Genomic DNA, 25,994 nt, shown 5'->3' with positions numbered 1-25,994 from the left:
AGACTGAAGCTTTGGGGGTTCCCACAAATCTAAGACAAGGTCGCCTTCTTCATACTGTATAATTAGGTCCATTTCTGTATTTAAAAGACTGAATTCAACTTTCAACAAGATAAAGCTAAGACAAGAGGCAACAGGTGGGTGCAAAGCTGACAGGAAAGGAGAGGAAGGCCTAGAAACAGCTGAGTATTATTTTTACTAGGTCGAGAAATCCACAGTGTCACTCAATTCAATCCTGGTAAGATTTCATCCTCTGTAGATTTTCTCTTCTCCTATATCAGCTTTACAACCAGAAGAAATGCCTAAAGATTCTGCAACAGGAAGCAAATCACAAGGAACAAATACAGTAATAATTAGATAAAAAAAAGCTTTGCTTTCTTTGAAAAAACAAAACTTTGTGTGGCAGGTTGTAATAACTATTTGGATGTGGGACAAATACATGAATAAACCCAACTTGCTTCTAACATTTAATCTTTACCGCACTGAAACATGGGAAGTTCGTTCACTGTACTATTTCTCCAAGTACAGTATATTACCTGGGAAAGATTGAGGGAAATAGAAGGGAGGACAGAAAATGAGGTGGCTGGATGGAGTCACTGAAGCAGTAGGCGTGAGCTTAAATGGACTCCAGAAGATGGCAGAGGACAGGAAGGCCTGGAGGAACGTTGTCCATGGGGTTGTGATGGGTCAGACACAACTTTGCAACTAACAACAATAGTATATTACAAATGGCAATAACATTAAAGGCTGTAGGAAGAGAAACAACCTTCCAAATTATTTTTGGTGTGTTTGTAGGGGAAAGGGTGGCAGTAAGTCCCAGGATCACACGTGGCCCTTTCTTCCAGCTGTCAGAGCCCCCTCTAATCACAAAACAGCTAAAACCTGATTACTGTATTTTGCCAAGTTGAAGTGAGAAGTGAACCAAATTTATGAAGTAAATTCTTAAATACAATTAACATTTTTAAAAAGCAAATACCTCCCAGCTCCACCCCAAACAGAAAGAAAATCCAGAAAAGACTGGCCCTTATTAGCTTATTATTATTGTTGCCATGCCCATTGCACTTTTTGGCCCCTTGAAAATTCTTATACAACCCATTTACCCTGTCAACCTTGCCTTAATGAGAGTGCCAAGGACAAAAACTAAGGATTTTTGGTATGAAAAAAAAGATGGTTAAGGCTTCTTCAGAACTGGGAACACATCTCTTACTTGTTCAGTGCGAATATATATTTAACCTTTATGCCATCACAGAACTGATCAACACAGTCCTGGGCAGTCACACTTAGCCAGCTTTTTTCCCAGTCTTTCTCAAAGGACTGTAGAGAGGCCAAAAAATAGGTTAATCCTAGACATAATACCATTCATTTAGTGACTGTTCAAAGTTACAATGGCACTGAAAAAAGTGTCATATGACTGTTTTTCACACTTATGACCGAGGCAGCATTCCATGGTCATGTGATCAAAATTTAGATGCATGCAACTGACTCATATTTAAAAATGGTAGAGAAAACATACAAAAAAGGAACCCCACATTGGATTATCCATTCCTTATGACCATATTCATTCTTGTTTATCTGGAAAATATACAATTTTAGGCTTTAGTGATATTCATTTGATGACCAGATGATAATAATCCAAAACAACAAATGTACTTAATAACCCTCTTATTTTACCCACACCCTGTTAGGTGAGTTGGGCTGAGAGAGAGAGAAACTGGCCCAAAGTCCCCCAATCAGCTTTTATGTTGAAGGCAAGACTAGAACTCATAATCTCCTGATTTATAGCATGATGCCTTAAAAGTTGCCAAATTGGAAAATGCTGGTCTAATCTCTGTTTTGACAAAAATGAGACATTGTTTTGGTGAAGGGGATTAAACTCTCTCTCTCTCTCTCTCTCCTATGGCTAGACTTCCCCTTTGCCACCCCCCGCCGTGGGTGCACGGTGCTGACCAGATGGTACCGCCCTAGGCGCCTAATGGACCCTGATAGGTTCCAGGCAGCGCTTGGGGACCCACATGCACTCCCTGCTCACAGCTCGGCGGATGCCTTAGTGGAAGCCTGGGAAAAGGCAGCCACGGAGGCTCTGGACCGAGTTGTACCCCTGCGGCCTCTGACCCGGCGCAGATCCCAGCGAGCCCCATGGTTCACCGCGGAGCTCCAGGAGATGAAGCGTCGGAGACGGGGCCTAGAGAGCCGTTGGAGATCCAGTCGATCCGAATCCGACCGATTGCGACTAAGAATCCTCACCAGGTCTTATCTCGCAGCGATAAGGGTGGCAAAATCCAACTACTTTTCCACCCTCATCGCGTCCGCAGATAATCGCCCGGCTGCCTTGTTCAGAGTGGCTCGCTCCCTACTGAACCAAGAGGTGAGGGAGGAACCCTTGCAGGGTCGAGCCGAGGAATTCGGTCAATATCTGTTGGATAAAATCGCTCGGATTCGAACCGGCCTGGACTCCAACTGGGCAGAGTTGGAAGAACAGGACATGGACAGTCTTGTCGACGTCATCTGGGAGGAATTTGATCCTGTGACTCCTAAGGAAGTGGACAGGATTATGAGGAGGTTGAGCTCCTCCACATGCTTACTGGACCATCGACCATGGTATCTTGCTGCGGCGCCTCAGGGGACTGGGAGTGGGAGGCACGGTTCTGCGTTGGTTCTCCTCCTTTCTCCAGGGTCGCTCGCAGTCGGTGCTGGCAGGGGGACAGAGGTCGACCCCAAGGCCTCTCATTTGCGGAGTCCCTCAGGGGTCGGTCCTCTCGCCTCTCCTGTTCAACATCTACATGAAACCGCTGGGTGAGATCATTCGTAGCTTTGGAGTAGGGTACCATCAGTATGCTGATGACACCCAGCTTTTCATCTCAACTCCAAACAGCATCAGTGATGCCCTCGACGTGATGTCCCGCTGCCTGAAAGCGGTCCGGGAATGGATGGGGAGGAACAGGCTCCAACTCAACCCGGACAAGACTGAATGGCTGTACGTACCGGCAAGCCAGGATACTCAGATCATTCCACCCCTTAACATCGGGGATGAGTTACTACCCCCTGTTGATAGGGCCCGCAACCTGGGTGTCCTCCTAGACTCGCAGCTATCCCTGGAAGATCACATAGGAGCTGTGACCAAGGGGGCCTTCTCCCGGGTTCGACTGGTGCGCCAACTACGACCTTATCTGGACCTGGATGCCTTACGTACAGTCACCCATGCCCTTGTGACCTCTCGCCTAGACTACTGTAACGCTCTCTACATGGGGCTGCCCTTGAGATCCACTCGGAAGCTTCAACTGGTGCAAAGTGCAGCGGCACGGACACTTTTGGGGGCCTCCCGATACTCCCATATCACACCTCTCCTCCGTGAGCTGCACTGGCTTCCGGTTGCCTTCCGAGTGAAATTCAAGGTGCTAACAATGACATACAAAGCCCTACATGACATGGGTCCGGACTACCTACGGGAGCACCTTCTGCCAATGTCAACACCCCACCGTCCTGTGCGCTCCCACAGAGAGGGCCTCCTCAGGGTGCCACCGCTCAAGGAATGTCGGCTGGTGGCCCCCAGGGGGAGGGCATTCTCAGTGGGTGCGCCAGCCCTCTGGAACTGCTTGCCAACCGAAATCCGGATGGCCCCCGACCTCCGCACCTTCCAGCGCGACTTAAAAACTTACCTGTTCCAGCAGTCCGGCCTGGCCTGATAGCTCTAATTGGGGTCCCAGTTTGTTTTTACTATTGTTTTTCACTATTGTTCAATCTGTATACCTACCTTACTCTGTACACCGCCCCGAGTCCCTCGGGAGAAGGGCGGTTTATATATGGATCCTTGGTTTTTCGGGTTTTTCCCCGCGTAGAACTAAAGGTGTAGGCGCAACGTTTCGACGGAATCCCATCCGTCATCATCAGGCTTTAGCTTCCTTCCTGATGATGACGGATGGGATTCCGTCGAAACGTTGCGCCTACACCTTTAGTTCTACGCGGGGAAAAACCCGAAAAACCAAGGATCCACATACAGGCACCCGCGAAAACCTCAGAAAACATATATATATATATATATATATATATATATATATATATATATATATATATATATATATATATATATATATATATATATATATATATATATATATATATATATATATATATATATATATATATATATATATATATATATATATATATATATATATATATATATATATATATATATATATATATATATATATATATATGCAATTGGGACTGGAATGTCCATCGTTAAGGGAGGCAGTTAAGTGAATCATACCCAATTTTATGTTTGTTTTTTGCTACAATTGTTAAGTGAATCACATGGTTGGTAAACTACACTACTATAACCTGTCGTGAATATATGCCAGTTGCCAAGCATCCAGATATAACAACAACAACAACAACAACAATAATGGGGAGAGAGGAAGGGAATTTCCATTGCAGGAGCTTGAGGGAAGCTACATTAGGCACTTGGTTTGGTTTGGTTTTCTACTGATGGGTTTGAGCTAGATCAGGTAGCATATCAAGAGATTAAGAAGCTGGACTATGTGGCTGCATTTGTTCTCAAGGGCTTAAAGAGCTCTTGCTACTGCCCTTGCTTGCAAGTAATGCTATGCACTGTATGTATGGAGCTAGTCTGTTGTATGGATATGTATGGTGTTGCCATCTATGAAATGCTGGGCATACATTGCTATTCCTGGAATATTTGAATATATCAAATATATAACCTTTGCTTCTGCTTTATGTGTTAGTTTATCCTCAGACTTTTCAAAAGTAATTCCTTTGAGAACGAAGAGTTGTAGTCTGCTAATAGATTATTTAGTGGTAACAACAACAACAATAGAGTTGAAAGGGATCTTGGAGGTCTTCTAGTCCAACCCCATGCTCAGGCAGGAAAACGTATACTATTTCAGACAAATGGTTGTCCAGTCTCTTCTTAAAAACTTCCAGTGTTGAGCATTCACAGCTTTTGGAGGCAGGTTGTTCTCAATTGTTCTAACTGTCAGGAAATTTCTCCTTAGTTCTAGATTGCTTCTCTCTGATTAGTTTCCATCCATTGCTTTTTGCCTTGCCTTCAGGTGCTTTGGAGAATAGCTTGACTCCCTCTTCTTTGTGGCAACCCCTGAGATATTGGAACACTGCTGTCATGTCTTCTTTTCAATGAAAACTAGACATACCCAATTCCAGCAGCCATTCCTTATATATTTTAGACTCCAGTCCCCTAATCATCTTTGTTACTCTTTTCTGCACTCTTTCTAGAGTCTCAACATCTTTTTTACATTGTGGTGTCCAAAACTCAATGCAGTATTCCAAGTGTGGCCTTACCAAGGCGTTAGTAAAAAGGTAAAGGTTCCCCTGCACATGTGTGCTAGTTGTTTCCGACTCTAGGGGCCGGTGCTTATCTCCGTTTCAAAGCCGAAGAGCCAGCGCTTGGCTCAGTGGGTTAGGACGCTGAGCCTGTCGATCAGAAGGTCGGCAGTTTGGCGGGTCGAATCCTGAGTGCCGCGTAACAGAGTGAGCGCCTGTTACTCGTCCCAGCTTCTGCCAAGCTAGCAGTTCGAAAGCACGTAAAAATGCAAGTAGAAAAATAGGGACCGCTACGGTGGGAAGGTAACAGTGTTCCGTGCGCCTTTGGCGTCTAGTCATGCCGACCACATGACCACGGAGAAGTATTAACACTTCACGTGATTTTGTATGCAGAGATCCAGGTTTCCAGCATTCTTGGGTGTTTTCCCCCTTTATTCATATAGCTGCCCTGTGCAGATTATTTAGATTATTTAGTGGTAACAACAACAACAATAGAGTTGAATGGGACCTTGGAGGTCTTCTAGTCCAACCCCATGCTCAGGCAGGAAACCCTATACCATTTCAGAAAAATGGCTGTCCAAACTCTTCTTAAAAACTTCCACTGTTGGAGCATTCACAACTTCCGGAGGCAGGTTGTTCCACCGATTAATTGTTCTAACTGTCAGGAAATTTCTCCTTAGTTCTAGGTTGCTTCTCTCTTTGATTAGTTTCCATCCGTTGCTTCTTGTCTTGCTTTCAGGTGCTTTGGAGAATAGCTTGACTCCCTCTTCTTTGTGGTAGCCCCTGAGATATTGGAACACTGCTATCATGTGACCCCTCATCCTTCTCTTCATTAAACTAGACATGCCCAATTCCAGCAACTGTTCTTTATATGTGTTAGCCTCCAGTCCCCTAATCATCTTTGTTGCTCTTCTCTGTACTCTGGAGTCTTAACATCTTTTTTACATCATGCTGACCAAAACTGGATGCAGTATTCCAAGTGTGGCCTTACCATGGCATTATAAAGGCATTATAAACTGGTATTAACACTTCACATGATCGTGATTCTATCCCTCTGTTAATGCAGCCTAGCACTGTGTTGGCTTTTTTTGGCAGCTGCAGCACACTGCTGGCTCATATTTAAGTGATTGTCCACTAGGACTCTGAATTTTGATCATGTGACTCATCAAATTTGGTAGTCAATGCATTTTAATGCAAAATTTTGTTCCAGTACTCATAATTGCCCTCGCCGTGATGTCCCGTTGCCTGGAAGCGGTCCGGGTCTGGATGGGGAGAAACAGGCTTCGTCTCAATCCTGCCAAGACTGAGTGGCTGTGCATACCGGCATCTCGGGTCAACCAGATTATGCCATCTCTAAAGATGGGGGTGAGGTGTTACCCCCCGTTGATAGGGCTCGCAACTTGGGCGTCCTCCTGGATTCACGGCTTAATTTTGAAGATCATATAGGAGCCGTGACCAGGGGGGCTTTTGCCCAGGTTCGCCTGGTGCACCAGTTGCGACCCTACCTGGACCGAGATGCCCTACGCACAGTCACTCATGCGCTCGTGACCTCCCGTTTAGACTACTGCAATGCTCTCTACATGGGGCTGCCCTTGAGGACCACCCGGAGGCTTCAGCTGGTGCAGAATGCGGCCGCGCGAGTCGTGATGGGGGTCTCCCGATACTCCCATGTAACACCTCTACTCCGCGAGCTGCATTGGCTTCCGGTTGCCCTTCGGGTGAGATTCAAGGTGCTGGTGATGACCTATAAAGCCCTAAATGGCGAGGGTCCGGGATATCTGAGGGAACACCTGCTGCCAGCATCAAGCTCCCTTCGTCCAGTGCGCTCCCACAGGGAGGGTCTTCTCAGGGTGCCGCCGGTTAAAGATTGCCGGCGGGTAACACCCAGGGGTAGGGCCTTCTCAGTGGGCGCGCCTGCCCTTTGGAACCAGCTGCCCGCGGAGCTTAGGACTGCCCCCGGCCTCCGTTCATTCCGCCGGGACCTGAAGACCTGGCTCTTCGAGCTCTCTGGCCCAGGCTGAGAATTTTTAATTTTTAATTTTAACTGGGGTTTTTATTTTCTCTCAGGGTTTCATTTAATCTTTTTTTAAATTGTTTTAACTTTTGTATTTTCTTTTAAACATCCTGTAAACCGCCCTGAGTCGTTCGGGAAAGGGCGGTATATAAATCTAAATAATAAATAAATAAATAAATTTGTTTGGTGCTCAATGCACAAGCTAGAACCTGTCAGTGTTGGCTACCTTGTAACTCACTATATTATTCCTTATGGACTAAATTTGTTTGGTATTCATTTTTGGTATTCATCACACCTCCCAGAACCAATTAATATTGAGTACCAAGGTACCACAGTATTTGATTTCAATCAATCAATCAGAATAGAGCTGGAAGGGACCTTGGAGGACCTTCTTGCCTTTGAGTAGTAGCATGTTTTCTCATCAATAGTTCTCCCACGATAATCAATCAGAATAGAGTTGGTCTTCTAGTTCAATCAAGCAGAACATCCTATACCATTTCAGATAGGTGGCTGTCCAGTCTTTTCTTAAAAATCTTCAGTGTTGAAGCGCACACAATTTCTGAAGCCAAGCTGTTCCACTAGTTAATTGTCCTCACTGTTAGGAAGTTTCTCCTTAGTTCTAGGTTGCTTCTCTGCTTGATTAGTTTCCATCCATTGTGCCTTGTCTTGCCTTCGGGTACTATGGAAAATAGCTTTACCCCCTCCTCTTTGTGGCAACCTCTCAAATACTGGACTGATAGGAGTTTTTAAAAAGAAAATGTTTTTAATATTTTATCACTGGGGCTTGTTAGTTTAATCTTTTTTTAACATTTGTATTATTGTGTTTTATTGTTGTTAGCCACCCTGAGTCCTTCGGGAGATAGGGCGGCATATAAGTCCCAAAAATAAATAAATAAATAAATAAATAAATAAATAAATAAATAAATAAATAAATAAATAAATAAATAAATAAATAAATAAATAAATATTGCTATCATGTCTCCCCCCGCTAGTTTCTTTTCTCTAGTGTAGACTAGCGAAACCCAAATTCTGCAACCATTCTTCATATGTTTTAGTCTCCAGGCTTTTAATCATCTTAGTTGCTCTTCTCACTTTTTCCAAAATCTCAACATCTTTTGTAATATGGTGACCAAAACTGGATGCAGTATTCCATGTGTGATCTTACTGAGGCTTTATAAAGTGATACTAATACTTCACATGATTTTGATTCTATGCCTGTTTATACAACCAAAGATTGTATTAGCTTTTTTGGCGGCTGCTGCACACTGCTGACTCATATTCAAGTGATCATCCAGTACGACTCTCACAATTACTATTTTTGAGCTAGGTCTTGCCATCGACCATGGTATCCTGCTGCGGCGTCTCAGGGGGTTGGGAGTGGGAGGCACAGTTTTTCAGTGGTTCTCCTCCTACCTTCTGGGACGTTTGCAGTCGGTGTTGGCAGGGGGGCAGAGGTCGACCTTGAGGCCTCTCATTTGTGGAGTTCCCCAGGGATCGGTCCTCTCGCCTCTCCTGTTCAACATCTATATGAAGCCTCTGGGTGAGATCATTCGTGGTTTTGGAGTTGGGTATCATCAGTATGCTGATGATACCCAGCTTTTCATTTCAACCCCAAACCACCCCAGTGATGCCCTCGACGCGATGTCCCGTTGCCTGGAGGCGGTCCGGGTCTGGATGGGGAGGAACAGGCTTCGGCTCAACCCTGACAAGACTGAGTGGCTGTTCGTGCTGGCATCCCAGGAAATTCAGATTACTCCATCTCTTGCTATGGGGGGTGAGCTATTGCCCCCCGTAGATAGGGCGCGCAACTTGGGGGTCCTCCTAGACTCACAGCTCTCTTTAGAAGAACATATAGGAGCTGTGACTAGGGGGGCCTTTGCCCAGGTTCGCCTGGTGCGCCAGTTGCGGCCCTATCTGGACCGGGATGCCTTGCGTACAGTCACTCATGCGCTCGTGACCTCTCGTTTGGACTACTGTAATGCTCTCTACATGGGGCTGCCCTTGAAGACCGCTCAGAGGCTCCAACTGGTGAAGAATGCAGCCGTACGAGTTGTGTTGGGAGTCTCCCGATACTCCCATGTTACACCTTTGCTCCGCGAGGTGCATTGGCTGCCGGTTGTCCTCCGGGTGAGATTCAAGGTGCTGGTAATGACCTACAAAGCCCTACATGGCATGGGTCCGGATTACCTACGGCAGCACCTGCGGCCGGCGTCAACTTCCCTCCGTCCAGTGCGCTCCCACAGAGAGGGCCTCCTCAGGGTGCCTCCGATCAAAGAATGTCGATTGGTGGCCCCCAGGGGGAGGGCGTTCTCTGTGGGCGCGCCAGACCTGTGGAACCGCTTGCCGGTTGAGCTCCGGATGGCCCCCGACCTTCGCTCCTTCCGGCGGGATCTAAAAACTTATTTATTTGAGCAATCCGGCCTGGTCTGATGGGTTTGGGGTTGGGTTTTTAATATGGTTTTAACTATTGTATAGATCGGGCATAAATTATTTAATTGTTTTTAACTTTTGTACTTTGCTTTTTAATATTTACTGCCCTGTACACCGCCCTGAGTCCTTCGGGAGAAGGGCGGTATAAAAATTTAATAAATATAAATATATATAAATATAATCTGTACTTATACCTTTGATTTTTCCTGCTTAAATATAAAACTTTGCTTTTCTCTACATTAAAATTCATTTTGTTGGATAGAGCCCATTGTTCAAGTTTATCAATATCTTTTTGGATCCTGAGCTTGTATTCTGAGATGTTGGCTATTCCTGCCAGCTTAGTGTATCTGCAAATGTTATGAGTTCCCCTTTTATTCCCTCATCTAAGTAATTTATGAAGATATTGAAGAGTATTGAGCCTTCAATATCCACTGTTCACTTCCCTCCATATAGATGTAGTACCATTAAGGACTACTCATTGAGTATGGTTTGTCAGCCAGTTACAAATCCATCTGCTGGTGAAGCTGTCTATCCCACATTTTTCTACTTTACCAAGAAGTAGGTTGTGGTCTACTTTGTCAAATGCCTTGCTGAAGTCCAAGTATATTATGTCCACAGCATTTCCCTGATGTACTAATTTAGTCACTTTGTCAAAGAATGAAATAAGATTGATTTGGCACGATCTGTTAACAAAGCCATGCTGGCTACTACTTATAACTTTATTTGTTTCTAGATGTTCACAGAGCTGTTTTTGATTATTTTTTCCAGTATCTTCCAAGGTATTGATATTAGTCTGATTGGTCTGTGGTTTCCTGGGTCTGTTTTCTCCCCTTTTTTGAAACTTGGAACCACATCAGCTCTTTTCCAATTCTCTGGTGGTTCCCTGATGCTCCAGGATTTTTTAAAGATATGGAACAATGGTTCCGAGATAACATCTGCCAGCCCCTTCAGAACTCTGGGATGTAATCCATTGGGTCCTGGTGATTTATATTCATCAAGGTCAGACAAGTTTTCTCTTACCATTTTCCTGCTTATTTTAATTTTTATTTCTAGTCTGTCTTCTACAGTTATATTTTTGGTAGGTTGAGCTATAGTTCTTTTTCTGTGACGACCAATGCAAAGAATGAGTTAAGCAGCTCTGCTTTCTCTCTACTGGCTGTTACTTCCTTGCTATCTTCTCTCTTTAGTGGACCAAAACTGTTTCCTTGACTTTTTTCTTGTTATTTTCTTGTTATTTATATGTTTATTATCTTTGACTTTTGTTGCAACTCTTTGTTTATTTTAAGCCTCTGCTTTTATGATTTCATCTTTGCAAATTCGGGCTATCTGCTGATATTATGCCTTAGTTATGTGTCCCTCTTTTCATGTTTTGTATTTTTGTCTTTCATTTTATCAAAGAGAGCTTTTTGCAACCATGCTGGTTTCTTCTTGGATTTCTTGTTTTTCTTTTTCAGTGGTATTGTGTTGGACTTTGAGTAATTTGAGTAAGTGTGTTTGAAAATATATAGAATACTTGGTGAATGGTTCAACAAGGAACAAGAAATAAGACAAGTATGCTATTCCCAATGGCCTGTCCTTGTTTCACAACCACAATTGAGACCAGAACTTCTGTCACTAAGCGAGATGATCATTAAGTGAGTCACAACTGATTTTACATCCTTTTTGCTGCATTTCTTAAATGAATTACTATAGTCAATAAGTGAATCATGTCATCGTTAAACGAATCCTGCTTCTTCCAATGACTTTTCTTGCTGGAAGCTGTCTGAGAAGGTCACAAATGAAGACTGTGTGATCCATGGATGCAGCAACCGTCATAAATACATGCTGGTTGCCAAGCACTCAAATTCTGATCATGTCACCAATGTGGACGCTTACAACAATTATAAGTGCAAGGGCCAGTTATAAGTCACTTTTTCAGTGCCATTGTAAATTTGAACAGTCACTAAATGAATGGTCATAAGTCAAGGCCTATCTATAAATACATTGGGGAAGCTTGTTATTGTCATAGACTGTAATGGTTGTGAATGTGAATGTATGTGAACTGTTGTGTAAAAATGATGCTGTGTTACTTGAGAACCCAAATGATTTCCTATAAATGTTAACCTAAATGATCCAGTAAGAGTATGGATTTGAAAATTTATTTATCAAAGATCAAGGTAGTTTTGTGTGACATGAAAGTAGAAGTAAACAATCACATAAATGGTGAAAAGCAAATACATTTGTATATTTCAGTAAAATGTTCGTCCTTAGTTAGGAAAATGGATGGAGACATTTTAAGATGTGAAAATGCTGGTAGATAGGGGTAGTATACTGTGAATAATGAATGTTTGTTGAAACAAACAAAACAGCTGTGTGTTTCTGCCTTCATTGTTATTTGAAAATGAGTAAAGTTATCAGTTTTTCAGGGCAGGCCAGACCAAACAAGAGATACAAGAATTGTACAAATGCTATTTTATTGTTGCTATCCCATCTAATAATAAACAAAATTAAGGCTTATTTTGTGATATTTTTCTCACACTTCCTTCCATCTCTGGGTTGTCGAATTTCTTATCCCTTGTTCCCCTAACTGCTCCCCTTTTTCCTCCTCCTCTTCGTAGTTTTCACATACCTTCTCCAAGATCGTTCTAAATACCTTTACAGATAGCCATGTTAGGAGGGAGACAAAACTAAGATAAATGCAGTGGAAATGGTTTCCTTAAGACAGAAATGAATGCTGAAGGAATGTGGAAGGAATACAAAAACGAATGGCCAATACTGAAGCAAATATGCTGAGGTGGTTTGGTCCTACAGAGAGAATGAAGCTCAAACTGCAATACTAGCATAGGAAGGAAGAAGAAATGGGATGAAAAGGAAGAAATGAAGGAAGCTACAGTATAGCTGGATGCGGTTGATGAGTTCTTCAAAAAGAAAGAGGAGAGAAGTTTAAACAGTCGTGTATAAAGTGGTAGTTGGATCTGCTGAAATTAAGGATGTCTTGCAAGGCAGAAAATGGTATGGAGAGTTAAACTGAATGGTGGTAGAGTAAATCAGTTTTGCTATCTTTAATCACCCTTTATTGCTTATTTATTTTCAGTGCTAACATTTACTCCAAAACGAAACTGTATGAAAGTTGGACACATATTTATCCATTATTTTTTATACTTCCGTCTACAACTCTGTGATCCTATGCATGTTGACATAAAAGTATTTCTTGTGAAGACTTGTTTCAGATAAGCGAGCATTGAAGCATAACTTTTCCAACAGGCTACCTTAAAATAAATTCAAGCCATGCTCATATCACATTTAACCAAAGTTAAGGTGAATAGGAATGTTATCACATGAGAAGTAAGCAGCCATCCCATATGTCAAGTCTCTCCAATGCAGCTAAAGAACTGCAAACTCTAGCTATGAAGTAACTAAGACAGAGAACAGCCCATTCATCTACCTTTCAACCCTTCAGCCCCCAATGCAGATAATTTATTTTTAATCCTGCTTTGCTTTCTTGCCTAAATTCATAAGATTTAGATCACTTTAAACTCTTTTAAGCAGCGTGGTGGCATTCATGAAAGACACCACAACACTGTTCCTCACAGACTATATAAGGAAATAGCCTAATTCCCAGCAGGGTTTACCACCACAAACTCAAACAGAGAAACCTCTCTGTCTTGGAATTGAGCCCTGGAGTGATTTCCTAAAAACAAATTTCAGAGTAGCTTTCTATGCTTTGCAAAATTCAGCAGGAAGCTACCATCAAATGGCCCCAGCAACAGCTGCACTCAAACCCTGCAAGCCTTATGTTCTCATGTGAACTGGAAGAACACACACCATTCTCTTCCACAGTGAACACTGGGGGCTCTGTTCAGAATTACACTGAGACTGGACAAAAAGGGGAGGGGGGAAAATGACACATTTTAGCACCATCATCCCCCTCCCTTAACAAAACATGTGCTAGCAGTGGGATATAAACATTTCATTCACAGGGAGCAAAAACTGTTTTATTTTCTTTAAAAATTGGTAATAAATAATAAAGTGGATGTTTACTTTGCAAGTGATAATGGAGTCAAATGGTACAGCTGTGCAACAAATCCAGATCTGAAGAGTGGAATGCGATTAACACAAACATATAGTCCTGCTTATGAAGACCTTAAACCAAATTCTCCTCTGGACTGTGCATCATCTGCACAGGGCAGCTATATGAATAAAGGGGGAAAACACCCAAGAATGCTGGAAACCTGGATCTCTGCATACAAAATCACGTGAAGTGTTAATACTTCTCCGTGGTCATGTGGTCGGCATGACTAGACGCCAAAGGCGCACGGAACACTGTTACCTTCCCACCGTAGCGGTCCCTATTTTTCTACTTGCATTTTTACGTGCTTTCGAACTGCTAGCTTGGCAGAAGCTGGGACGAGTAACAGGCGCTCACTCTGTTACGCGGCACTCAGGATTCGACCCGCCAAACTGCCGACCTTCTGATCGACAGGCTCAGCGTCCTAACCCACTGAGCCAAGCGCTGGCTCTTCGGCTTTGAAACGGAGATAAGCACCGGCCCCTAGAGTCGGAAACAACTAGCACACATGTGCAGGGGAACCTTTACCTTTTTACTAACGCCTTGGTAAGGCCACACTTGGAATACTGCATTGAGTTTTGGACACCACAATGTAAAAAAGATGTTGAGACTCTAGAAAGAGTGCAGAAAAGAGTAACAAAGATGATTAGGGGACTGGAGTCTAAAATATATAAGGAATGGCTGCTGGAATTGGGTATGTCTAGTTTTCATTGAAAAGAAGACATGACAGCAGTGTTCCAATATCTCAGGGGTTGCCACAAAGAAGAGGGAGTCAAGCTATTCTCCAAAGCACCTGAAGGCAAGGCAAAAAGCAATGGATGGAAACTAATCAGAGAGAAGCAATCTAGAACTAAGGAGAAATTTCCTGACAGTTAGAACAATTGAGAACAACCTGCCTCCAAAAGCTGTGAATGCTCAACACTGGAAGTTTTTAAGAAGAGACTGGACAACCATTTGTCTGAAATAGTATACGTTTTCCTGCCTGAGCATGGGGTTGGACTAGAAGACCTCCAAGATCCCTTTCAACTCTATTGTTGTTGTTGTTACCACTAAATAATCTATTAGCAGACTACAACTCTTCGTTCTCAAAGGAATTACTTTTGAAAAGTCTGAGGATAAACTAACACATAAAGCAGAAGCAAAGGTTATATATTTGATATATTCAAATATTCCAGGAATAGCAATGTATGCCCAGCATTTCATAGATGGCAACACCATACATATCCATACAACAGACTAGCTCCATACATACAGTGCATAGCATTACTTGCAAGCAAGGGCAGTAGCAAGAGCTCTTTAAGCCCTTGAGAACAAATGCAGCCACATAGTCCAGCTTCTTAATCTCTTGATATGCTACCTGATCTAGCTCAAACCCATCAGTAGAAAACCAAACCAAACCAAGTGCCTAATGTAGCTTCCCTCAAGCTCCTGCAATGGAAATTCCCTTCCTCTCTCCCCATTTTCAAGCAGAATTGAGGAAAGACAATTACTCCCATCTACTAATGGATGCCTTCTGTTGACAGGGGGCTACTTTTTCAGTTTTCACTCAGGATATTTTATTTGGAGGATGAATGAATGAACCTTTATTGTCAAAGTACAATCATGTATACATTGAGATTGGCTGAACCTCCCTTCGTGCCCCCACCCCCAACTTACAGTGACACAAACCCTCGATCTTATTACACCATGTGAGCTAATTGCACAATGCACCGGCCTCGCAAGTCAATCATGCATAAAGTTTATAAAATTATTTCCCGTTCAAAAGCCTAACAGTCCATGGATAAAAGCTGTTCTTCAGCCTGTTGGTACGGCTGGCTATACTCCTATATCTCCTACCCGATGGTAGGAGAGTAAAGAGATACCATCCAGGGTGTGAGTCATCCCTGAGAATTTTCCTCACTCTTCCAAGGCAGCGAGCCCTGGAGATGTCATCCAGTGGTGTCAGGAGACAGCCCACAATGTCTTGTGCTGTGCTCACCACCCTCTGTAATGCTTTCCTATCCATGGCTGTCAGACCAGCATACCAAACCACAATACAGTACAAGAGGACACTCTCTATAGTAGACCGGTAAAAGAGGGTCATAAGCCGTTATTCTACCCTGTTCTTCCACAAGACCCTGAGAAAGTGAAGTCTCTGTTGGGCCTTACTGGCCACCTGGGTTGTATTAACTTTCCAGGTAAGAACTTCGCAGAGGTAGACTCCCAGAAATTTAAAGGAGGAAACTGTCTCCACACAGTCCTCCCCGATGTAAAGTGGGGCAGGTTCCTCCTTTTTCCTCTGGAAGTCTAGCAACATCTCTTTCGTCTTGCCGATGTTCAGGTGCAAGTTGTTCTTACAACACCATATGGATAGTTTTTGTACCTCCGCCCTGTATGCAGTCCTCAGAGGAGGAGGAATATTCAGAATTTTTTATTTTGTGATTTTTGCCCCAGGAAGCTACATTTAATAGAACTTCTTACCCTACTGCAAAACCATACCTAATTTATAGTATAACTGTTTTTAAGAGAATTGGAATGTATAGATTTAAAAACAGTCTATCCCCAATCTTTAGAAGGACATAACTCCAGAGTGTGCCAATGAACAAAAAGCCCGTTGGGTCTACATAGATGAACTTTACCTCAAACAGATATACACTACTAATACCAGAAGAAAACCAGGAAATGACATATATCAGGCGTGTCAAACTGCTGGCCCACAGGCCGGATGCATCATAGCGAAACCGCGCCCACCCCATTGCCAGCAATGGCAAAAAAGTCACGATACGTCGTGACATGTCACATGACATTGCAAGTTTGACACCCCTCATATATCAACAGTTCCTAGGTTCATCTCTCTCGAAAAGAGCATTTTATTGCTCATATTCACAATTTTTTCAGTTCTTATTGTCAATCCTGACTCAGTCTTATGAAGAATAAAGAAACTAAATCAAAAAGTTCATTCCCAAAAAAGACCAATGTGAGAATCCACTAAAAAAGCTTGATTCTCTATTGTCAAAATCTCTAGACGAAATCATCACCACCACCACCACAACAAGCTTTCTCCCTCATGACTCAGCTGCACTTTGCACACTTGAAGTATTCATAAGCTACACTGAGCATGCTCAGTTGTTGTGATTAAAAAAAAAACCTAACATACTTCTGAAATCAGCAATGCATTTTTCCTGACTAACTGTATTAGAACTTTTATACTGAACTGAGATGGGGAAACTTGGGCCTGTGGCTTGAACCCAAAGGCCATTCTCTCCCTCACCAACCAAAGAAACATTTGCAGTATTATGAACATCTGCAAAGCACTCCTGCTCCAGGTGTCCTGCATCTTTTCCCTGAAAATTCCCTAGGTGACATTGTTAAGAATCTTTTAGGGAAGGCTTTATCCGTGGCTCAGTGGTGGAATTCAAATATGTGAACAACCAGTTCTCAGTGTGGATGCCGCTTCCGGAAGTCCATTCTGGGCCTGGGCAACAAAAGATTAACTACTGGTTCTGCTGAACTGATGCGAACTCGCTGAATCCCACCACCGGCCTGAAGCTGAGTCTAATGCTTTCAACTGATAGGAGATTGAAAGGTGCCAGGGTTTTAGCCAAGTGAGAATCCATTCCCTGGTAATGTCCTAGAGTGCTCAAAGCATTGGCACACATGATCCCCATTCATTTAAGAAAGGAAATTACTGTTCTTTATTTCAGATAGGAAATCTAAGGCTACAGTAAGAGTGTGGTTTGTGTAATAAATCCAAGGCAGACAGGAAGCTTGAATGAGCAGCCTCTCAATTTGCTACTCACAATGCAATCTTATGCAGGTCTATTCAAAAGTGAGCCCAAGTTTATTTATATAAGAAAAAATGTGTTGCCTCTCAGCATTGCTTCCAACACAGTTTACACAAACTAGGTAAAGTATAAAACATCTTAAAATATCACTCTAGAAATGTTTGAAACCTAGGTTTTATCGTGTAACAATGATTCCACACATTGAGTATTATCTCAGGAAACATACCTCCTCTTTTTCAGGTTGCTTTCTGCCTAACCTCAAACACTTACTTGATCTAAAAAAATATAGCAGCCTTTCCAAACTGGCACTCTTTTAGAACAAAATGTCCAAAATTCCTTAGTTGCAAACCCAAAACATTTGAAGGATGCCAGATTGGAAAAAGCTAGTGTACAAGACTACAGACTTTAGTACTCTGAACATATTAGTAGTTTATAGTAATACATTACAATATATAATATAGTAGTATTATATGGCAAACTAAGTGTGTATTGTGTATATATTTAGATCAGTGTAAGATTTTCATTGGCAGCTTTTGCAGATATTTTATCATTCTTGAACTGCCTCACTGTTTAGCCCAGTGGTTTTCAATTTTGGCAACTTTAAGATGTGTGGACTCTAGACAAGTATAAAGAATTTGGATAAGTGAACACCTCTCATATTTTAATTTTTTAAAGAAGTCTCTTCCTCCCATATCTCACCCCTATTAATAATCAAATTACAAAACCAATATCCTTTAGTTTGTATTACTGAGGTCTTCTAGTCCAGCCCCCTGCTCCAGCAGGAGAACCTATACCATTTCAGACAAGTGACTGTCTAGTCCAGGGGTAGGCAACCTCGGCTCTTTTATGACTCATGGACTTCAACTCCCAGAATTCCTGAGCCAGCATGGCTGGCTCAGGAATTCTGGGAGTTGAAGTCCATGCGTCATAAAAGAGCCGAGGTTGCCTACCCCTGGTCTAGTCTCTTAAAAATCTCCAGTGATGGAGCGCCCACGATTTCTGAAGGCAAGCTGTTCCACTGGTTAATTGTCCTCACTGTTAGGAAGTTTCTCCTTAATTCCAGGTTGCTTCTCTCTTAGGTCAGTTTCCAACCACTATTTCTTGTCTTGCCCTCTAGTGCTTTGGAGAATAGTTTGATGCACTCTTCTTTGTGGTAGCCCCTCAAATACTGAAATACTGCTATCATGTTGCCCCTGTTTCTTCTTTTCTTTAGACTTGTTAAAGAAAAAAGAAGTAGAGACTTCAATCCCAGAATTCCCTAGGCAGCATGCTAGGAATTGAAAGTCCACACATATCTTAAAGTTGCCATGGGTTGAAAAATTCTGGTTTAGCCTATCACACAATGCACATATAAAAGAAGGTTTAAATGGATGTGTGCAAAGCCTCCAGTTCAAACCTTCCCTTGGCCATAAGTCGCAAGTTCTAAGCAGTTGTGCTTTACTCAGCCATGGTTTAATGAATGAGACAAAACTTGTTAGAAATGTACCACACAATTCTCTATAAACTATCATTTTCAAATCACAATAGCTCGATCAGCATAGCACGTTATGCCAATAACAAATAAATGTGCATGGTTATGTGACTAGCCAATAATTACCATTCTCTCTTAAGCTAAATCTTCATTGTTAACAATAAAGAGATAATAACATAGAAATACATAACAGGGCTGATAAAAATTATTGGGATAATATATGTGAAGAAAAATCTAAAATAAATAATATAATCTAAAATGCAAGACATTATATAAATGTCACGTCTTTTAAATTTTTGTCAGTATCTGCACAAGGATTTTGCAAGGGGGCTCCAGAGAACTCAAAAAGAAACTTTATATATGGATGTCAAAACTTTTTTTCACTGTTGAAAAAATGATATATATTTTTGCTCTTACACAGAGGACAAACAATTTGTAGTCCTCTAGTGCTGTTGAACTTCCAGACTCTTTAATCACAGGTAGCGTGAAAAACAATTGTTTCTAAAAAATCAATTTCCCCCATCTCTTCTCTAACACATGCACGATGAACACTTAATTCTTTTTTGCCGCATATCATAGGCTTGCTACATGGATACTCCAATAATGTAAACTTTATTCATAAGAGAAATACAATATAAATAAATTCTAAAGTATCAATGTAAACATGCACATATTTTCTATAGTAAAATAATGAATATTTCAACCAATTATTGGCAACGCCACAAAGAACTACCACAGGTTTTTGCTGAAAAACACATCAGTCCCAAGTTCTTATGAAAGAATGGGCTTCCCAAAATTGCTAAAACTCATGTATGCCATATAAATACAAGCACACAAGCACACATGCACACCCTCAGAGAAGCAAAGGCAAGATTTATTCAACATCCTTCACAAGGTAACATTACGCTTCTTCTGCACACTGCTGACAGACAGAGGAAAACCTATTCCCTCCCCCCCCCCCAAAAAGCCTAGGAAATCCAGACTCTACGTGACCTGACTTAGTTATTTGAATGGGAGGGAAGGAAAAGACATTCATGCTACCTGGAGTTATAGCAAGGCTTACAGTGAATGAGCTTGCAGAGGAAAAAGTATCATCAGGAAGTTACTCCCAGTTGTTGCCATTAAGAGTGTTGTTTTGGAAGAGCGATTTCTATACAGCATCCAAAATAAAAAACCCCAAAACCATCCAACCCACCTTTCGAATATGACTATGCATCCTCATATACATCAGAGAACAATGTGGCATTCAAAATGGTCTGGATGCACCACAGGGGAGGGGAGGAGAGGAGAAAGAGGAGACAAGGCGGGGGAAACTCACCAGGGCTGTTGGCTTCGTTTTCCAGAACGTGCAGTTCTGTGCAGTCGGCCAGGGAATGCTCAAGGCAGAGCTGAAGGAAACGGGCCTGGCTCCGGGTCACTCGCTTCAATAAGGAAAGCAAAGCAACTGTCTGTTCGCACTCATTCCAGCCTTTGAACCAACCTGCCAATACTCCAACCTGGTCTCGAAACATCATGGTTGGTGCGAGTGAATGTCTGCATGCAATATCGAGAACAGGGGGGAAAAAATCTGTGTGGGGCACTCCCTAATATATTTTTTGCAAGGAAGAAAAAGTAGGAGAATCCCTTAGAAGTTCCTTTTTTTCTTCCCACCCCCCCCTTTTTTTAACCTCTATTTTACAACTGTTGTTACTGCAGAAATAGGGCAGACGTTCGAAGACAAGATTCAGAGGTTCGGTTGCTCTTCTTCTTCCTCCTCGCGTGTCCAAAATGCCAGTGGCTGCTTCTTAATTCTGCCAAGGACGACGTCACATGGTGGCAAGGGAAAACAGACACACTGCGTGGTTTCTGTGTGTGGACTTATATAGCTGTATTTCTCAACAAGGCACAGCAATGTGTGAAGATGTTGTTGAGGGGATATGGATTGTGTAGCTGTTTTCTTCTGCGTGTTTTGCTTCCCCCTCCCTCTTTGCTGTTTTCCAGTCTGGTTATTTTAGCCCAGGGCTGGCAACGGCTCTCCTTCCTCGGGCAGCTTTCTGGACCATCCACAGTCACAGCATTCCTTGCTAAAGGAAGTGGAGAAAATAGAAGCCTTCACAACTGTTGGAGGGGAGGAGGGGATGGAGAAAGAGAGAAAAAGAATTTTGCTGTGAGATGAGATACTCTGAAAGGCAACACTATGATTCAGCATGACAAACAAGCCTCTCACTTCCTAATATGACAGAAGGGAAATTTGGGATCAGCAATCACGGAGAGCGAGAGGGTGGATTAGGGAGGGAGACAACGGCTTGGGGCTTGGTGTGTGTGTGGGGGGGCAGCAAAGGGTTGTGTCTTCTTTTTGTTAAAGACCACCCTCCCAAGAAATAACAGGTTCTGTGAAAAAGGAAGAGATGAGCACAGAGATACTGAGACGCTAAAAATGCAGCCCACACACAGGCAGCAGAGGGAGTGATGGAGAGGTGCGGGCTTCACATCAGAGAGATTTAAAAGGAACCTCCCTGCTACACAGCAGTGAGGACAGAGCTCCCTGTTGCTTATTGTACATTCTAACCAGTCTCCCCCCCCCAAGATAGGAATGTACCTGGCTGGGAGAGACAGGACTGCAACTGATCATTCATGCACAAGGAGAAAAGGGGGTGGGGGGAAGAGAACTTAACACTGCGGCTATAGATAGCTAATGCAAACCAGCCCAGGTTCTGGTGCTCTCCCCTCCCTCCCTCTTCCTCCTCCTCCTCCTCCTGAGAAGGGCTGCTGCTTCAGCTACAGAATTCAAGCATCTCCCAACCAGTCACCACCAGCCCCCGCTGGATGTAGGCTCCAAGGAAGCAGCAGGCAGGAGACAAAAATAAACTCTCAGACACACACACACACACACCGCGCGTTCCTTCCCCAAGACCACAGCACACAAGGTTCAGAGAAACGGGAGAGGGAGGGGGAAGGGGGGGTGGCGACCCAAGGAAACTCACTAGTATAGAAGCTCGTTTTCATATTGCTTTAAAAAAATGGGACGAACACCAGCTCTCCCCCTTTCTCCAATCAGCGTTCACACTCACAGACTGTCCTGCATGCACTTCACGCACTTATATTCACACCTATTTCACAAGGTGGCATCCATCTCTCATCTTCTCTGCGGGTTGAAATCTCTACCAAGGGCAGCTTCTTCCGGGGCGGGGGGGGGGGGGAAGGCTGCAAATCTACGGGAAAAGGCTTCCCTCAACCTAGCCCAGATGCTCCAGACTACAACTCCCATCTCTCCAGCCAGGACGGCAATGGCTACGGAGGCAGCCATTGGAACCCTTACACTTCTGGAGAGTTCCAAGGTGAAGACTACCGCTGGAGAGTCTATGCCAGGAAGGGCAATGGGGGAGCCGGCATCTCCCAAGCACAGATGGGTGCAGGAAAAAAAAATAATTGTCCCACCAAAGCATTTTACTGTAATGGGTCTCGATACTGTTGAAGTAGGTGAGTCCTCAAGAACTAGATACCTTCTATTTTTTTTTATTTTTTTTTATTTTAATCCCATTTATATCCCGCCCTTCTCCGAAGACTCAGGGCGGCTTACAACCTTAGCAGTAGCCTTCATTCTATGTATATGCCTGCTTGTTAGGGCTTTCACACACACCCCAAGCGGCATTATTACAAAGTCAGCTTAATTGCCCCCAACAATCTGGGTCCTCATTTTACCTACCTCGGAAGGATGGAAGGCTGAGTCAACCTTGAGCCTGGTGGGATGCGAACCTGCACTAATTGCAGGCAGCTGGTGTTACTTAAGGAGGCATTAGCCCACTGCTCCACCAAGGCTTCTAGAAGGGGTAGCCCCATCATCCCCAAATGACCTGCCCGGAAACTTTCAGGGTATCAGAAGGAGATGCAACAACCTTTGCCCTCCCCCCCCCTCCGCCTGTACAGGAGGCAAGCACCGGTCCCAAATAAACTACGAGCCCGGGACTGCACGAGCTCTCCCCAGCCAAACGCAAAGAGAGGGGCCGGGGCACCTCAGCCGGCACTGCCCGCGCCCTCAGGCGGCTCTCTACTCCAGCGTTTCCCAACCTTAGGAACTTGAAGATGCGTGGACTTCAACTCCCAGAATTCCCCAGCCAGCTATGCTGGCTGGGGAATTCTGGGAGTTGAAGTCCACGCATCTTCAAGTTCCTAAGGTTGGAAAGCGCTGCTCTACTCCTCGCCGCGGACCTCCGCCAAGCTCCTCTCCGCCTCCCAGCCGCGCCCCCTGGCTCTGCGTCCTCCGAGCCCAGCGACAGACTGGCGTCCCCGGCTTCGCGCCGGGAATCCCCTCGCGCCCGGGAGAACGCCGGGCTCGCTCCTGATGGCCAAAGAGGAAGGAGGACGCCGCAGAGTTAAGGGCGCTCGCCCGTTGTTCCGCACGACCATCCCGCTTCCTCGCCCGCCTCCCTCTCGCAGCTATGCGGAGCGCCCACCTGGCTGTTCGCGCGCCCTCTGGCTTCTCTCGCCGGCTTTGGCTGACCCTTTACTGAGGAAGAGGAGGCAGAGGAGCCGGCGACGGTGGAGGAGGCGGCGTCGTCTGGCGGTGCCCGGGCAGGGCCATGGCGAGCCCGCGCACCAGCGAAGGCGACCCCGGCGACACGGAGCAAAGAGCTGCGCTGCGTCCGGGCGCGCCGTCGGACCCGCGTCTCTCCCCGCCTGCGTCTCCGGCGCTAGTGAGCCGCGCGCCCCGCGGAGCCCCCGCTCCTCACATGCTAGTCATTAGCATAGCCCATGACGTCATGGCCTCGGCAGCGGAGGTGCAACGCCCCCTCCCCGAGGAGCAGGGGGCGCCTCGCATTCCTCCGCCGCTGACTCAGCCCCAGGCGAGGCCAGGCCGGGGTGGCTTTGCGCGGGGCGCGATTGGCTGCAGGGGCGGAGCGCAACTCGATTCCACCCCAGCCGGGAGGAGGAGGAGGGGCTCCAGCTGCTCACTGCTGTCATTCCCGACGCGAGGAGACTTTGCATTTGCGAACGGGAGGCTTGTTGCGCTTCGTCTCGCGCGCCCGCACTTTTTGCTGCCTTGCAAAGGACACGCCCCTCCGCGAAAGCCCCCCCCCCGCTAATCACGTATGTTCGAAATGGATAGCCGCCCAATACCTGCCTACAGGTTGGTTCTCCTGGGTGGCACATGGCTCCGAGATGTCCCACTTCCCTCTTCCTAACGCGTACCACCGCCCCCCCCCTCGAAATGGTGTTTGCGAAAGCAGGCCGCTAAAACAAACAAAACAACAAAAACACCTCCCCCCTTTACACAAACCTGGTCTTGGAAGAGTGAGCTGCAATGAGGCACGAGTGAGAGTTTCGGCGCCTGCCGAGAAAGAAATCCCATCGAACCTCCCAGCAACATTGGAGTGCCTCCTCTAAAACGTTGCTGCATTGCAGATTGTGCTTCTCTGGTTTAAGATCGGGAGATATGTTGCGGGGGTTGCAAAGAAGTCCACACACGTCCTAACGCACCCAACGAGCGGCTGGCGCAGACCTGCAAAATTATCCCAGGTTCCTCACACGGCAATGGGTTAGCCCTGGTAAAGAGAACACCTGCCTCAGGTGTGTGCAAGCGGGCGGGCGCATGTATGCCTGTGTAGGGAGCGAGGTGAGAGCTTAGTGCCTGCTGAGAGTCACACACAACTTCCATAAAGAGGGTGTTTTGTTAGCAGCTTCCTAAGATGATGGATAAGAGGACTGCTGACTTGTACCACCTTAGTAACACCTAGAGTGGTAATAATTACATCAGTGAAACCTGTGAGAAGCTATAGACTTTCGTCTGCAAAACCAGACTGTTACGTCAAGGTTCCAAGACAGTCTTATATTGTAGCACTGCAAGATACTTGCATCTACAGCCAGCTCACAATCCCTTCTTGCTTTATTATCTTTTGTCCTCAGAGACTCTGCCAACTTTCTCTGCTTGATCTATGCCATGTTCCAATGACAAGGGAGAAGGATTTCTAGATCTTTCAGGAAAATGTTTCCCAGTCATCAAGATGCATTAATGTTCTTACAAGCTATGTGCCTGCTGATTAATTCAGCACTGCACAAACATAGTCTCCAAACACCTTGGATGTGGCTTTCGGTCTCTTTTAATATGTACCACCAAATGTTTCCAGTGAATGTAAAATCACAAGGGTGAAATCTGTAAAGAGAGGGGAATGATGATCATATTAACTGCACATAATTGGCTACATTCTATTTAATTAATTGTAGTTTTTGTATCAACTTTCTGGGATGCTGCTAATGTTTCTTTGCCCCACAAGATTGTGTACCATTGCGCAGGTTCAGTGATTAGCTCTCTTCCTGTTAATTAAAATAGGAAAACACAACACAACTAATTCTGGTTTTTCTTGTAGCCTTTTTCCAATTATATTATTAAAAACACTTGCGCCTACAGAACAATTCCTTAAATTATTTAAATCAGTCACTCTGATTTGACTCTAGGGCTCTGCAGCATTTTGGATCTGAAGGCAAAATGGTATTTCACATACGTGGTTTAAGGAGTTGTTGACAAGGGCTAACCTGACACCTTTTCATGCCTTAAACATCTTTTCCCTTCAGATACTGTACACAGCTCTGCAACAGCCCTTTGGGATTTCTGATGGGAGAGATCAGATCTCCGTTAATCTTTTAAGCCATCCATATCTTCAAATAGGACATTATTGCAGGGTGAAAAAAGGCAGGCAAGAGGCAAGACGTTATAGGAGTATATGTTCAGTTCACTAATAGGTACAGGTACATGTTTCCTTCCCATCTCACATAGCAACATGAGGGGTGGGGGAGAGAGAGAGAGTGTTCTGAACCAGCCCTCTTCTCGCACCCCTAATCAAAAGAAGAGACTGGAAAGCGTCCAAGGCTAAAAGGCTTCTGCCAAGATTTAATAGTAAACACACAAGAGCTTATCTTCTCAAGCAAAAGAGTTGCTTTCAGCAACCAGCCCCTCCCCAAACACTCCTTTTATAGAGAGCTCAGGGCGTGGTC

The 25,994-nt window shown here is 44.4% G+C and overlaps 1 protein-coding gene across 2 annotated transcripts in view; it reads right to left on the bottom strand.

Annotated features, from left to right (window-relative positions):
- SAMD4A (sterile alpha motif domain containing 4A) overlaps positions 1-23,830 on the bottom strand; it is a 150,514-nt gene extending 126,684 nt beyond the window's left edge. For both annotated transcript variants that reach the window (XM_081329332.1, XM_081329333.1), the window contains exons 1-2: positions 23,459-23,830; positions 20,344-21,122 (exon numbers count right to left, since the gene is read on the bottom strand). In XM_081329332.1, the coding sequence (XP_081185458.1) occupies positions 20,344-20,539 (196 nt within the window). In that variant the 5' untranslated portion in view covers positions 20,540-21,122; positions 23,459-23,830. The remainder of the gene's footprint in view (positions 1-20,343; positions 21,123-23,458) is intronic.
- Positions 23,831-25,994: the final 2,164 nt, after the last annotated feature.

The sequence above is a fragment of the Vipera berus genome (assembly GCF_964194415.1).
Source record: "Vipera berus genome assembly, chromosome: 1".
NCBI lineage: Eukaryota > Metazoa > Chordata > Lepidosauria > Squamata > Viperidae > Vipera > Vipera berus.
The sequence above is the reverse complement of the archived record's forward strand: the minus strand, read 5'-3'. Positions and strand labels throughout refer to the sequence as shown.